General features: G+C 42.6%; 1 protein-coding gene across 1 annotated transcript in view; it reads left to right on the plus strand.

Moving 5' to 3' along the window:
- Positions 1 to 4,046: 4,046 nt before the first annotated feature.
- The window catches only part of CAPRIN1 (cell cycle associated protein 1), a 63,968-nt gene continuing 51,584 nt past the window's right edge, over positions 4,047 to 16,430 (plus strand). The window contains exon 1 of the mRNA XM_019473951.1: positions 4,047 to 4,169. Within this exon, the coding sequence (XP_019329496.1) occupies positions 4,047 to 4,169 (123 nt within the window). The remainder of the gene's footprint in view (positions 4,170 to 16,430) is intronic.

A 16,430-nucleotide genomic window follows, 5' to 3' on the forward strand; every position in this document is an offset into this window, starting at 1 on the left:
GTAGTAGCTGCTGTCCTCCTGCCTCTTGGGTAAGTAAGAAAACCTCTTCATCCCCATACACACATTGTGTATGTATGTACCCCAGCCCTACTGCAATGCTTCTGCTATGGCTTAGAGAGAAATCCTGGTTTAGAAAGACTTCCCAAACCATTCTGCCGGTGGTCCCCTGCTTAACAGCTCTGCAGGATTCAATTCTTCTATGTGAAGACTGATTTCACAGTTTCTGAGTTTAAAGTGAGTTTAACTGTGCTCTCAGTTACACCTTTGGTAACTCAAATATAGAATTTGTCCTGATATTCCTTCTGCAAGTGTGTATGTTTCATTAATGTTAGGACAAGTGTGGTCTTGTGCAATGAAAATATCTGGAAGTTTGAAAATTAGTCTAAGACCATGAAATCAAGCTAGATTTTCATCGGGAAAAAAGCCTCAGTCCCGCTGGGTACAGCTCCAGCAAGGCACATTTCATTCTCGATGAAAGCCTGAGTTTTCTTCCTTCCAAAGCTTTTATTTTGCTTGAGTTTGAATGATTGTATGATTGATTGACAGATGGAGAGACAGACACGCTGCCAGAGGGGTGCTATTAGGGACAACCTCTTCCGAGTTGCCTTGGCCAACATTTACCTGAAGCCTATCACCTCTTGCCTGTACTGCCTCGCATCTAACCCAACTTACCAAAAACTTGGGGGAGCTTGCATCTCTGGCAGAAATCACTAAGCTTGTATGTACACATTTATAATAAATCTCAACACTCTCTTTTTCACCTCCTTTCTCTGAAATTTTAGTTTTCTAACAAGCTGCCCATTTTCCTTTAATTACACAGCAAAACCCCCTATCTTCAATATCCACGCTGGACTCTTTTATCACCACGATATTTATTGCTAACTGACTCGTGGAACCTATTCAGCATATAACCTTCTTTTTTTTTTTTTCTTTTTGACCACAATCCATTTCCCCTGTGTGCATGTGTTTCGCTCCCTGTATCTCATCCCATCCCATTAGCTCTCTGTGCTGAATAGCCTGTTCCAGGACATCAAACTTTAATTTAAACAGAAGATGATCAATAAGCTTAGCAAATTGCCTATGGCAACGTCAGCAGTTTGAATCAAAGGGGTTTATAGGTAATTTAAAGGGCATCCTCATTCACCCCCACAACGTGGTATGTACCTATTGCTTGCTTTGCCAGTTACAGCTCAGCTGGCTGAACAAGAGGAATAAGAGCTTTTTCTCCACACACAAGCTGGGAAATGGTACACAGCATCTATTCCAGGCGGTTTTGATAGTGTGTTTTGAAACCACAAAAGGCAGGGCATCTCGGGGGGAGAAAGAAATCTTACTCACAAGACTTGTTAAAAAAAACCACATCAGAGCTTAGAATCAGTATCAGCACTAAAGAAACAGAGATGTGAAAGACACGCACTCCTCAGTCCAACCCTGTTCTGCTGGAGCTGTGGCTTGGGACCACCATATTTTCATATAAGGGAGGAGAGATTATATTTTAATCTGTTTCTAGAATCTCGCCAGTTTGATTTTCAGACATCTTAGGTAAATCCACAATGTTTATGTCAGAGAGCTTACATAAGAAAAACTACATCTGTAACCACAGTTTTGAAGATGTTTTGTTTGTACCAAGTTCTACGTCCACTGACCTGGATAATGATAATTTAAAGTTGCAAATACATTTATATTGAACTTCCCTTGAGAACACGAAGAGCTGGTTTGAACACAATTGTGAAGAAAATGAACCAGTGGGTTGGACTGGTGGCTCGATAAAGCCAACAGCTGCCTGACACATGGGTGACGGTTCCCGGCTTCCCTCCATCTTTTACCTTCTGTACCAGCAGCAGGCGAATATTGAACAGCTACCGCATTGGCTTGAGCTACCGGCTATCTTTGTTGGAAGAAGAAACCTGTTGCTGTGTACGGGAGAGAGGAAAAGAAACGCCATGAAAATGGGCGTTAGTCAGAGAGCGACGCAGGAGGTGGCTGCCAGCCAGCCCGCGGGAGAAGGCAAAAACCTCTTGAGAAGGTCTTCTGCAGGATTCACAAAATCTTGCGTTACGGAGGGGGGTTCTTCGGGCAGGGGGTAGCAGCGGCAAATATCTCTGGCCCGTGTTTCAGACTCGTAAACATTGTGCCCTGTTATTTAGGAGCACAGCGGGGGCCGATAAGGCCCTTGTAAGAGGGGATATACGGTTCTAAAGGCACTTAGCTCCTAGCTGGCTCTAGGTCGGAAATTACACAATGGATGTTGAAATGTTGGCTTGTTGAAAAGTTGTCATTTGAGTAATGGATGCTTTGTTTCCTGTTTTTGCTGAAAGCTAAAGCGAAACATAATTAGCAAGCGAGAAAGCAACCTTGGCAGCCAAACAAAAAAAGCACATTTTGGGCGCCTGAGCCAATTAAAATTGTTTATGTAGCCCATGAACAATATTTTTCTCCAAATCATTATGACTGAGAGAATTCATCGTAACACAGCCAGGCTTGCTTCTCACAGACCGGAGCCTGTGCCGTGTTGTGTGCTGTCGGCTCCCAAGGATGAACTGAGGGCACGCTGCAACGTCCAAGACGCTTGTAGGGATGAAAGAGAAAAGTCTTGTGACTGGAAGGGGAAGGCTCAACTCCCATTTCTTTTGGTTCTGGGTAGATCCCGTGCATACGAGAACTTTAATTTGCCTTCACGATTGAAATGTGTATTAATTTTAGATTACAAATCTCTTTTTTTCAGCTTGTCTTGCATTGCAGAAGCTGAGATCCTCTCCTTTTTATTCTGTAAACTCATAGCTTAAGAAACCTGCACTGTATTCCTTTTGATACTTGAGTCCATACCCTGCTTGATTCTCACATGGGTGCTCAGAGATTGAGTTTCTGTTGATGTAAGGTCTGGCTTCTTTTCTTGCTATATGAGAAAATAATCCCTTAGGAGAAAACAATAGGTGGACAAATACTGCCGCTATTTAGTATGATGCTCATCTGCTCCTGTCGTAACAAATTATTGTGTTTTCCATTTGTCTCTGAATTCTCAGCTTTCATTCCTGGATGTGTAGTCATTTTATGTGCAATATTTTAAAGTATTTTTATGAATTGGCCTGTTTTAATGTTTTGCTTGTTTCTGAAGCAAAGTTAAATCTGTTTGTGAAAATTATCACCGCCATTTGGTAAAAGTTATACACGTCCTGAAATAAACAAAAGTGAATGGATCGATACAGAGGAGAAACACTTTCTCTGCCGTGTAGCCCATCGCCAAGCAATGAACATTAAGTGCATACACATGCAAAATGAATGCTGTCTGTGTCTAGACTTGCCCAAAGTTGTATTTTTCTGTAAATGTGTTTTGCTTGCTGCCTGTCTCTGGCCGTGTTCAGTGTGTGTGTGTTTATGTTATCGAGCATAGCTTGTTTTGTTTCAGGACTTTCAGAAAGAAAAATGAATTGGGTGTGACTTACCCTAGGAATGTTCTCAAAACAAAACGCTGGGTGGGTGTTCAGTCTGTTTTGACTTGCCCTTGGTACAGAGTCTAGAGCACAAATGAGGCGAGTGGACTCACAAATCATAGCTGCTGGAAGCAGAAATCCTGGGCTCAGGCTCCAATCCCCACTGAACCGAAGTGCTAAAAAGGCGCCTTGTTAGTATTTCACATTTCACAGTGCCAGTAAAATACTGGGAGAAGCTAATGTAGGAGCAGTTCTTGCACTTAAATACAGGTCTTGGCATTTATTTAGCACTAGCAGCTTATGTATTAGTACTGGAGCCGTGCTCAGCTGGCAGAACTGGCACTGTGGTTGTATCCGCAAAGGTCTGTACCGGTTCTCGGACAAGGGGAAGTGTCTCTCCTCATCCAGATTTAGTTATAATCAAAAAGAGAGGGACAGAAATGCAGACAAGAGATTCCCCTCTCCTTCACGTAGTAATTCTCAGGCTTCTTCCATTAATAATGAATATAAACATATAAATACACAAACCTGGGTGAAGGGAGGAATTAATCATAGTCTTCCAGGATGGGCCAGTGTGAACACTGAATGACCAGAAACAATAAAGGAAAGCTCGTCATGGTGGAAGTAACTGTAGAGGACAACAGGCACAAACGGAGCGGTGGTGTTACTTTTGCAGATACACCGGTGCAGGACGATGAGGGTGAAATAGGCGTTGCTGGCAGCCGTACAGCGACAGGGGTACTTGCCAAAGTGTGTGATGCGTTGGGACAATCACCAAGAGGCTCTAGGAAAATGTGGAGCTTAATGTCATCGTTATAACTGTGGTTCGTACGGCTGTTACGATCTCTGCTGCTGGGTGAGGGTCTCAGCTCAGCCCGTGCTGAGAACTCCCGTTCCCACCTCAGTCAGCAAAATGGGGACCAGTCACCTCTTCTGGAATAACCAGAGCTGAAGTTCTGGCAGACAAAAGCAGTGGCATGACCTGTGCTTAACCTGGGGTGAACCTACTTCCCGAAGAAGAAGCCTCCTTGGTGTGTTCCTCCAGTTCTCTCACTTTATTCAGAAGCATGTTCCTAGGTTCTGAAAATAGTATGTCTTTACTTTGTTGCGGCTCTGCATAGGAAAAAAAAGCAACAGAAAGTATCAGTACTTCTGTTAGCCACAATCTTATATACCAAGAAAGGTTTTGACCCAGAAAATAAGCAGTATTATTTAGTAAGAGTCGTGAGTATAGTTTTATATTACTATAAAATCAGTAACGAAACATGATGTGCATGTTCTTACCTGATCAAACAAGATATTTTTTTCTATGAAATGTATTAGCCCCGAGTGGGTCTAGCAGTTTTCTTTGATAAATGTGGCATTAATACACTGAGAAATTCAGATAGTTTATCAGCATCCATTAAGGAATGGAAGGAAATTAGGACAAAAGCCTGTTGTTTATTCAAGGTTGTGTTTTATTTATCCTCTGGCTTTTAAAAGCCTCTTGTTTTATGTGCCTTCTGGGCACGCAGGCTTCAATTTGAAAACATTACCACTAAAACAAACAACCAAACTGACAAAAGTCATCTCAGGGAGAGCAACTGAGATGTAAAAGCAACTCCGTACTCGCAATACCCTTTGAGGTAAAAGCCTTCCGCTGAGGTTTGAAGGACGATGACCCCTAGATCAGACCAAAGGGGGAAATCGTGACTCCCTGGCAAAGAGGATGTTCTTACTTTGGCTCTTCAGACTTTATATCTGTGAACTCTTAGCAGCCTAGGCTCCTGAGATGGAGGTTAAGAGGTTGTGTGGGGGATGTGGGACTGGGGGATGGGATCACATCCCTTTGCACACTGTCACAAAGCTAATATGAGGGCTCAATTAAGCAGTGAGCACTTCCATGTATGATAGGTGGGAAAAAAATAGACAGGAAAAGTAGAGATAGAAGGACAAGTATTTCTATTTCTGTGGACAGATGATAAGCATAAAACATTGTGAGCTTTCTCCCGGATGCTCTCTGATTTTCCAGCCTCTTCTCTGACTGTTCAAGGCTCACATATATTCCTTTTTGTTACCCATAGGTAAACTCACCAAACAGCAAAATATTGGACCATTCCAAAATGGTACATTGACAGAATTTTTTGTTTTCTGTTTTATTACTTCCTTTTCTGATCCATCAGGGATTGTCAGAAGGTCTGTGCTGAGGATAGACTCAGTTGAGTAGAAACAGCTATTAAAATTCTCCTCCAGGCGACTATCCTGCATTTGTTTTCACAAATTTCACAACTTTCACGGCTTTTCCTTCACCACCACCCCATGTCCCCAGACCCACCTGACCAGGGTGGGACCTATAAGTCCCCGCCTGCATTCCAGAAAAATGGGAAACCCTTTCTGACCTGCCTTCCCTTGACCCCATCCTATGCTTCCTGGCCATCTCTCCAGAACCAACTGGTGTCTGGGGACCAGATTACCTGTGATGGCCAGCAGTAGCATCCTGCGTGCAGTCCTCAGAATTTGGGGACTCCTGAGAGCAGCATTTTGCAGGTCCGAGAGGCTCAAGCAGTATTCCAGTCCTGGGAACCTACTCTAGCAGGACAACCAACAATTTGAAGCTCGCTCACTGATGCTAATCATGGTAGAGAAAAATTGTAAAGGCACCTAAGAATCTCTTCTCAAATGTCACTTTCAGCAGATGTTGAGGTCCTCGGTGAGTTTGAAGTTGTTACCTGCTGGCTTTTTTCAAACATTGCATTTGTGTTGCATTTGTTGCAGTGGGTTGTCTTCATTGCTTTGTCTACATCAGTTAAAATCCTGACATTTTCTCACACAACTGGCCCTGAGGATTGACTTTTTTTTATTCTTCTGTAAAAGTCTATCTATTCCAGACAGTTGTGAGGTTGAGGCTGAGGCTTCGGCGTGGTGTTACGAAGACCTCCCTTTGTGACCGACCTCGGTGTCACTCTGAGATTGTAATGAGTGATGAACGACTGTCCCTCTTCATCATTCCAGGGATGGGATGCCCCATCCCTGGAAACATTCAAGGTCCGGTTGGATGGGGCTCTGAGCAACCTGATCTAGTTGAAAATGTCCCTGCTCATTGCAGGGGGGTTGGACTAGATGACCTTTAGAGGTCCCTTCCAACCCAAACTATTCTATGATTCTATGATCTGTGTCAGGATGGGAACATATCCCGCAATGGCCATCAAACTGAACATCGACAGATGCAGCAGTTTTTCTGGATTCCTGATATCTGATTCTCACTGCTGGACTAGCGTATATTGTTAAAAAAAAAATAGATCTGATCTGAAGACGCAGTGAGGAACTTGGACAGATCAACAGTAGACCTCATCTCTGGACATCCCTACAAATCCTAAAACATACAGCTAGCAAAAGTGGAGCAAAACAGCACGTCAGTGAAATTTAGCTTAAAAGACCCCATGAGTTTTCCAGTCAGATTCTGTATTATTAACTAAATTGTTTCTGTTTCCTTTTGTAGAACATGCTGAGAGCAGGCTGGCTCTCGCTACGTAATCACATGAAATAAAAGTACTCTGCACAGTTCTCGTAGTGTGTACGTGGGGGGGGTGGCTGTGTTTACGTGCGGATGGATGGATGCGTAGGTCCTGGTCAGTCTAACAGTCAAATGATATTGATGTACCTCACGATGAAGAGTAGATGAAATTAAGCTATCTTACCACTCGGACAGTGTTAAGAGGCCATTATGTCAACTAGTTTTATAATAGAACCAACTTTACACCCACCACTGCTCCTGTGCCGTATTCACACACGTTGAGGCATACCTATCTTTTAGAAAGAACTTCCAAGGGAGGTAACCTGAAAGGGGAATAAAGCGTAGGAACTGCGTCACCCAAGGATGATCTTCATCTTGCTACGCTAGGGCAGTTCTTCCCCTTGACTAACGTTGCCCGATGAGGGTGGCTTTCCCAGTGCAAACTGGTGGAGCGTTCAGGGAAGGGATGGCACCAGTTTGCAAAACAACCCTTTGGGTGGAAGGACCTTGCTCTGCGTTCTTGCACACGCTGAGGTTTTTTTATGTTCTGTTGAGGAAATACAGCAATGTTTGGAGAAGCCAAGCAGGGAGGCAAAGAGGAACTAGGGTTCTTTTAAAACACTTTGGCCACAAACAAAAGCGCTAAACCGCTTTTTTCTACGCTCTGTCCCCTCGGTGCGGAGGCACCAGCAGCCAATTGCATTATAGCGCTGCTGATTACTTATGGTTCCCTTCCTGTGAGGACAGGCCCTGATGTGTTGTTTTTTGATAACGCTGGCTCCTTTAGAGCAATAATGCTGGTACAGTTTCCTGCCTAATCGGAGAGCAATTACTGTACCTCAAAAGGGAAAACATTTAGAAGAACCCAGTTTTAGCTCAGAAGTGATAACAGGAACATTTTCTTGCTAAGCCATGGTTATACTTGAGCTCATCCGAGGATCTCCCATAGCAACACGTGGCAAAAATCAGAGAGAGGAGAGGCTGAGGGTTGTTCTTACCTACCATGTTCCTATATGATCAGGATCCCCTGCTGCTTGCATGGTTTGGGAGCTGGGATATTGTTGGTGCCCATCAGTTGTGAGAGAACATGGAATCTTTTCCCTCTAGGTCCCTAATGTGCATTTGCTCTAGCTTAGAGGGAACAGCGTTTGCTATTACTGATTTCTGATCTGTGTTAACTGAGCTACTGGCCTTGGTCAGCTCTTCACTGATGGCAGGTGACCACGTCCAGAAGCAGAAGGCTGTACTTCCATGGTTTGCAGAGGTGCTGTTAGAGCTGCCTCTGCTTAGCTGGTAAACCCATTGCTATTTTCAAATAGAATAATAGAATCATAGAATCATCTAGATAGAAAAAGACCTCTAAGATCATCGAGTCCAACCAAATTAATTTGCCAAACTTCTATGGGAACAAAAATCAAAGATTAAAGGGTTGAAAGGTTATTCCAGCAGAGTGGTGTAGCCAAAGACGGTATTATCCTGTAGTTTCGGAAGGGGAAACAGAGTATCTGGGGGGAAAAAATAGTCTCTGCTTGGACTGCTGGCCCATTTCTGGTGATTCAGTGCTTTCTTTAGGACTCATGCACTCAGGCATTTCCACCTAAGGCTGAGGCGTGTGCTTTTGACCTCCTCGCCGGAGAAGTCTCTGGCTACAAAGGGTGTGTGTCTGTGGTGAGAGAAGCGCTATCTTACTGAAGTCGAGCAGGGAAAGGAAATGACTCAATCATCAAAAGGCCCTCCTTCCTCAGGGAACTGTCCTTAATCAGTATTATCCCGTTACAATAATACTATTTCAGAAGGACTGTGAACCAGAGCACGGCGTAGCCATGTAAACTGCTTCCTGTATTTGCCAAACAAAACAGCATTCAGCAATTAATAGAATTTAGCTATTAGTCCTGCTATGATAAAACAACAAACATGGCTGTTCATCCTGCAGCCCATCTTGGTGCAATCCTTCTCCCAGGAAGAGTCCTTTTCTTTTGGATCTGCGTTACCTGCTGCTCCAGGAAAGAATAAACAACAATTAACAAGCTTGCTTGCATTTTGCCTGGCTTAAAGTGTCATAGCTATGAAAATTGTCCTCATTACCCTTGCAAGAGCTATTGCAAAGCTTCCTCCTGGGATACCCTGATTAGTCATTGCTTTAGTATTAAGCTGGGATACTTTGTGTTGCTTGCCAGGGATCCTGTACAATCTCTACCTTTTGGTGCTTGATAAAATAGGCAGCTCCAGAAGCTGGCAGTGGAAGCTACAGAATAAAGCCGTAGGTCCTTCAGAGCTCGGGGACCAGGAGTATTACAAAGACGCAGCTCGCCATAATTAACTCTGATTAGACACAGCCACAGATGTGCAGCATCTCAGCAACAAACGGACCATTTGTTCTTCTTTGATTTGATAGGAGAGAAGCTCGTAACGTGACAAGAAAATGCCACTTGTAACTTGCTCTCCCCTCACCATTTCCCTTTTAGCACTGTCCGTCAGTCACCTCCGTGGCTGAGCACGGAGGGTTTGCAGGTTGACTTTTGTGTGTGTCTGGCAGTAAAATCATACCAGGGATGAAATGAAAACTTCTGTTGTTGCAATTAAGACTCTTGCTGCTGCATTTGTAATTGTAGTAGCATCTCAGGTCTGGTGCAGGGACTGAGACTCCATGGTAGCCGTATGGTTTAACCATCCAGTGAGCAGACTCTGATTTGGGAAGCTTTTATAACAGTATCAGAAAGGGTGTGTGTCTGGCAGTAAAATCATACCAGGGATGAAATGAAAACTTCTGTTGTTGCAATTAAGACTCTTGCTGCTGCATTTGTAATTGTAGTAGCATCTCAGGTCTGGTGCAGGGACTGAGACTCCATGGTAGCCGTATGGTTTAACCATCCAGTGAGCAGACTCTGATTTGGGAAGCTTTTATAACAGTATCAGAAAGGATGCAACAGGAGACTCTGATTCGGGAAGCTTTTATAACAGTATCAGAAAGGATGCAACAGGTGAATACAGAAAACGAGGCTGGGTAAATGCTAAATAATAATAGTGGATAGCTAGATCAGAGTACCAAGCGTATGAAACACACACTGGACGAAAATCATTCTTGCATAAGTTAATTTTGACGTGGAAGTTTTCAAATATGCAAAGGAATCTCAAATGACGTGTGAAAAACCTACCTAGTGAAACTTGACAGCTTTTTTTTCTTTGCAGGTGCCAAAAATAATCGAATATTTGTCAAAAAAAAAATCATTCGGGATGCCCAGTTACCCAGGATGACTTCACCAGCGTGGGTTTTACTCCTGAGAATAAATGAGCTGATAACCAAACAGACTTAGTATGGGCATTTCAATATGCTTTGTAAACATTTGCTTTGAAGCCTTTCTGTGCAGGCTGCATAGGCTTTCAGAAGACCGACTGCCAGGACAGAGCTTTGACTGGGGGGTTTCAGAACAAAACCACAGAGCCAACCTTTGGGTTCGGGTTTGGTTCTAGGGTTTGGGTTTTTTTTTTTGCCAAATGTGGGAAATAGATGTTTCAAATGCACAAGGATTAGAAGGGGAATAGAATAGATGAAGAGAACACGGGTCTTCGCTTTTCTTGGAAATATGGGCTACAAACTTCAGCTTCTGCCTCAGCTGGTTTCTGGTTACTGCCTCGATGGGAATGATAAAAATGCAAAATCGGTACAGTGGGTCTTCTCATCGCAAGAGATGAAACTAATGGCCTAAATTTATGGCTGATGTAATTTCACTGAAGTCGGTAGATTTACACTACAGAGTCTAACCATATGTTTGGGCTTTTTTATACACGATAAAGCTGAATGATGTTGATGATACTGTGACAGCTCTGATGTCTTGTTTCAACTCCAAAATGCCTCAAAACTTTCCACTGTGTAATATTCCAGAGGGGATAAGTGTGGTAATAGCGAAGTCGAATATTTGATGCTCAAGTCTGTATCTTGGATTTGCAAGAATAGCATCACGGAATTTGTCAAAAAAAGACTTTCCTTCAAGTACTCTGTATACAAGTAAGATGTGAGCTGAGAAAAAAACCACGTCTGAACTCAAACTGCAAAGTTCAGAAAGAGAGGACGATGGTACCAGTGTAACCCACGTGAGACATGGCTAATACCAAGAAGCAACAAAAATAAATCATTTTCTTGGTACACTGACTGCCAGCAAGGGTGCAGAGCTCCTGCTGATCTACCATGCTTTAACTGAACTTCTGGGCATAAGTTGACAAAAGTAGAGGTTAAAATTCTTCTCTGCATTGGATAAGGTCTTATCTTTACGTTGCTTGGGAAAACAACAATGGATTTTTAGGGGCATTTGGGACTCTGTTCAAACACCACTGAAATCAAAGGGTTTTTTCCACTGGCTTTGGATTAGAAAATAAACTGATGGGGTGAGGAAGGATCATCTTTGAAGGACTCAGGAGATGTTAATTCAGTTCTTGGCTGTGCCAGAGGTTCCCAGGGTGATCTTGGGAAGACTGCCTCGTCTGGCTGTGGAAGTTTTCCATTTGCATAGTCAAATGATACTGCTTCCTTTCTACCACCTCTTCCCTGGCTTGTCCTTGGAAACTATTTGTGTAGGATCCATCTCAGACTCGTGTTTGTACAGCATCTATCACACTGGGATCCCAGCTGAGGTAAAATTACGCAGAAGGACATTGGAATGATTTGGTGGGAAGAACGTTAATTATGAAATACTATTTTAAAAATGAGCAGTTCAACTAGCAAAATGTTAGAATATTTTGTACTACACTAGTACTCTTCATTTTAAATCCTTGAGTCAGATTGGTCTCACTTTCTGTGCTGGAGTTAAAAAACAAGACACATATCGACAAGTAAATATCTTTAATGAATTCTTTCTTAACATTTCACCAAGTTAGAAACGTCCACCAGAGGATTAGCAGATTTGAACTTCTGGCTTAGTTGTGACCACACAAATACTTTTTTATGATCCTTTATAAACAATTATCCATTTCTTATGTTACAGTCTTGGAGGTGAAAAAGAAGGCTGGGATTTCATATTTTGGCATGAACCTGAAACATGCAGCGCGTCTTTCATTTTCTACAGATACAAGGCTAGATTATTCTCCTGAATCTGCTGCTATAAATATGAATGACACTTCTAAAACTAAAACAGGTTATGGCTGCATCTCAAAGAAAAAACAGGGTCAAGGTTTAGTCAGAGAGAAAATTCATTACATACTCAATGAAACAGCAAAGAAACAAGAGCATCAAGAATATCAGCAGGGCTTTCCAGAATTTATTTTGGTATTTATATAAAAGTGTGCAAACAAAACACCACCGAAAATCCTAGATAGGTTGCATTCTTTGACCATACTCCAATCAAGTAGCTGAAAGCCATTAAAAAAAGTATGTATATCTAAAATCATAAATCTACCAGTTCTCCCACGTCAGCTCTCCCTGGCCTGGATGCTAGGCAACAGCTCTTGGATGAGGCTTAAAGCTCCATTGAGCTACTTCATACCAGCACTGGAGTGGTGGTAAGCAGCACAAGGTCCCACCACAAAACAAGCCCTCTTGGTTTAGAATAAAAAGGCAGCAGGTTGTGACCTCTCCTTTCCACCGAGGTATCCAAAGGATGACTGTCTGGCACCTCCCTCCATCCTGTACATTTGATAGGAACAAGCTTGCTCTCCATCTTGTCCGTAGCATTATATTTGGCATCTCCAGGGCTTGATTCAATAGCAGAAGGGCTTCCCATTTGCTATTGCTGCCACATATTATCCAAAGAATCAAAATCCTTAACCTCCTTCAAACAGCTTTCTGTGAGATGAGTCAGTAATTAACAATAGCGGTACCAGTAAGCCTGGGAGGTTGTTTCTAACAAGCAGGTACATTTTAAATGAACAGTGAAATTTTTGGGGAGCTATTTGAAGAGATTCTCCTTCTTCATTAGAATATCAGAAATAACATTCTTATTTCTGCGTCTCTCACCATTCCCCTCTACTTAGTTTCACCAGCCTAATTGGGATAGCAGCTCTTTCCCTTCTAAATTCGCTAGCCATGCAGCCCACAGATACATTGTCATTCATAAGAAATCATGAGCAATAGGGATCCAAATGTGCTTAATGTCTACAATCACCCAAGGCAGATTTGCAAATGAAACCTTTGTTTATTATGGCAACCGATCAGGAAAATCTTCTTTCAAGATAATAACGTTAACTCAGAAAGAGCAGAGGCACAATAAATCAAAATCTTTGGCAATGCAAAAGGAAAAAAAAAGTTGGCATGCTTGGAGAAAAGATAGAAGCCCAGGTGGTAACTATTGCACCTAACACGATACAAAGCCAGTCTTCCCTGGGAGTAAAATGATGCTTGGCAAGATAGCAACAGAGTAAAAAGCTAACATTTTTCTAGCTTTAATGGCAAAGAATACAAAGGGTCAGATCCATCATGCCTTTGTTAAACCAAGTCCATAGAGACTTTTCTTGACACAAGCAGATCTATCAAAAGAGGAAGAAAACACAGTTAGCAGCCAGTAGTAACAGATTCTTGTCAGGTTCCCCAAAATTACTTTGAAAATATCTTTTCTTCAATGCTAGACTTGTCCCTGGCTATTAAACATCTGCTCAATTGTAGAAATACTTGAAAGATTACTTGGTGATAAAACTCAGAACAAAATAAAAGTTTTTCTAGGGCAGGCTGATAGGGTGTAGACACATCTAGTAAAATAGATCCCCTTCTGATGGTCTTATAAAACAGCAGGAAAGAGACTTGGGTGAAATTTGTCCATGCTTAAGTTATGCAGCCAATGTTAATTGAGGAAAGCTCCCTTTGAGACTATGATAATGTCTGTTCTAAGCAAAAAGGGGCGAGCTTTCTCTACCTGAGGAAACATTCACATCATCTGGACCGTGTTTCAACTCCTCCCTTGTTCCCTGAGTTTCTTTATATACCATCACAGCAGTCTGTAGAGGCTTCAGCTGTCAGGTGTACGCCTATTATACCCGCCATGCCATAAAAAATGGTTGCTGGCCTAAACCATTTGCAGACGAAAGCCTAGTCCTACAAAGATTCTCATAACATGCAAATATTAGGGCAGAACTCAATAGGGCTGCATAAAATCTCTTGGTTAATTATGTGCCTAAGTGGTTCCAGATCAGGATCATACATGGTATCGATACCAATAAGCAGAACATGAGTTTTCTCTAACCAAAACTAGTATTTAAAAGAACTACCAGGGTGGAATATCTAAGAAAGGTAAAATATATACAACTGAAATAAAATCACCTACCCAATAGAAGTGCAGTGACAACTACATGGAGTGAGAAATATTCAGAAAGAAAGGCTACAAACCTGTGACCCACTCTGCTAGCGGAAAAAAAAATGCTATGGGAAGAGAAGGGGCCCTGCTAGCGGAAAAAAAAAATGCTATGGGAAGAGAAGGGGCTTATGGTGATGTTCTGGATTAGCAGAGAGGGACTAAGAGCCATGTTGCTGGGAATATGGGATGGCCTGCCTGCCTATCAGCCATCCAAAGTGGCTCCCCTCGAAGGCTGTGGGTACCTGTGAAGGTGTGAGCTCCCAGGAGACAGTTGTTGGTTGTTGTTCCCACCAGATCCTAGCTGTGGGAAGCTGAGAAGAAATCAGCTCTATGTATGGTATTCCCTCGAGGTCCTTCCTTAGAGGGTAAAAGCTTTTGAAGAAGGATGGTGGGAGGATTAAAAGATATTTCTGGCACATCCCTGACTCATGAAGGAAACTGCTAGAAGGCAACCCGGTCTCCTGAAAATATAGTGACAGCAATCACTAGAAATATGCCGTACTGCTGGCCCAAACCTACCATCCCCACCTGAGGCCATCCTTTCCCCAAATTCTGCATGCATAGGGCTGTAGGTCTGAGCTTCCCAAATATGCTGCAAAATTGTCCCCTGAGTGGACACCCCATGTGTCACCGAAGAGCAGCTGAAGGAGCTGATAAAGTTACTTAACAACAGAGCTGGGAACACAAGGTATAAACACAGCTAGTGAAGCTCAGGCAGATGTTGCTGAGTGCTTTCTCTGCAGCTTAATGATAATGAGGAGACAGCTATCCCTCCTCCCATATGTCCTGGCATCTCAAAAAGAGCGAGCGAAGAAGGAGGAAAGGGAAAGGCTGTGTGGTCAGCGGGCGGGGTGAGACCACCACCTCTCACGCATCCTTATCGGCCTCCACAGAGACACAAACACTCCTTTCACAAGGGTGTGTAAAATAGTCTTCAAAGCGATAGCAACGGAACCAACCGAGAAATGGCCCGTAGAAAGAATTAAAAACAAAAACTTGGCCTTTTTTTTTCTGCTCTCTTTTTTCACTAAACCCATCCTGAAGGCAGAATCGGCAGCCCATGGCCCTGCATAATGAAACATCCATGTTAAGCAAGTCACCTCTGAGGGTCCCTTTCTCTTATTTTCAGGAAAGGACACCCCTGTACACCCTTCCGTCAAAGTATGTGTCACATATATATTTCACATTGACAGTGAAAAAGGGAAGTGTACAAAATGTACTAAGCTCTGAGAAACCCAAATACTTGCTCTGCAAGTTGCTGGCCACCTTCACCTCTGTTGCAGTGGGAGCTGCAGGGGCTCAGCAGCTTCACTGAAGGCACACACGGGTATAATAAATTAGGGGTTCACAGGAGGGAAGAGGTTCTTGGAGCCCTGAAAGTGAAAATATTATGGGCAGGAGAAGAGAGGGAGAGAGGAGGGGAAAATAGAAATGAAAGGAGGTGAAGGGAGCTGGTAGAGAGAATAGAGAGAAAAGTTAAGAAATGAGATGCTATATATGATTAAGACCAAAAAATGTAGCTGGAACACAATGAAAAGAAACCACGTGGTTTATTGTCACAGAAGTAATTGAGTGCATCTGTTTTTATAATAAACAGTGTTTATAGGAACAATACACAGAAGGACTTTAAAACTCAAATCATAAATACTTAGTGCTAATTTTTTTGCCCATAACAGAGATGTGAATAATAATGAACAGGAGAAGTCACAGTAAAGTCAAAATCGCGGTCCAGTCTGCCCTTTCCATAGGACAAAAGTAAGGAGACATTTCATGACATTGAAAGAAAATACATTTTTTTAATGGCCAAAGATCTTATTTTTTACCCAATGAACAGTTAATCTATGTAACTTGTTGCCATGATGTTTACAATGTGGTATATTCAAAGATTTCAGACTGGATCTGACAATACTTGTACAGATAATGAAGGCATTCTCATACACACCAGGCAAAAAAAAAAGTCCTGTTTTTTTTGACTGTTTGACTACTAACAGACAGACACCGAAAGGAAAGTGTCCTGGTGGTGGGTTTTTTCCATTCCATAGTTGCTCCCTGAATTGTTAAGTACTTTTTCCACCCAGACTGTCTTAATTCATGGACTTCAGGGAACGGGGCCATGGGGATGAAATCTGAAAGGCTAGCATAGTATGATCCTTCCATTTTAAAAAAAGTGACTGTAACAGACATCACTTCAAGAATTAAGCCGTACTTTCCTGTACAGTGGTCTCGTTA

The sequence above is a fragment of the Aptenodytes forsteri genome, unplaced genomic scaffold (assembly GCF_000699145.1).
Source record: "Aptenodytes forsteri isolate BGI_AS27 unplaced genomic scaffold, ASM69914v1 Scaffold252, whole genome shotgun sequence".
NCBI lineage: Eukaryota > Metazoa > Chordata > Aves > Sphenisciformes > Spheniscidae > Aptenodytes > Aptenodytes forsteri.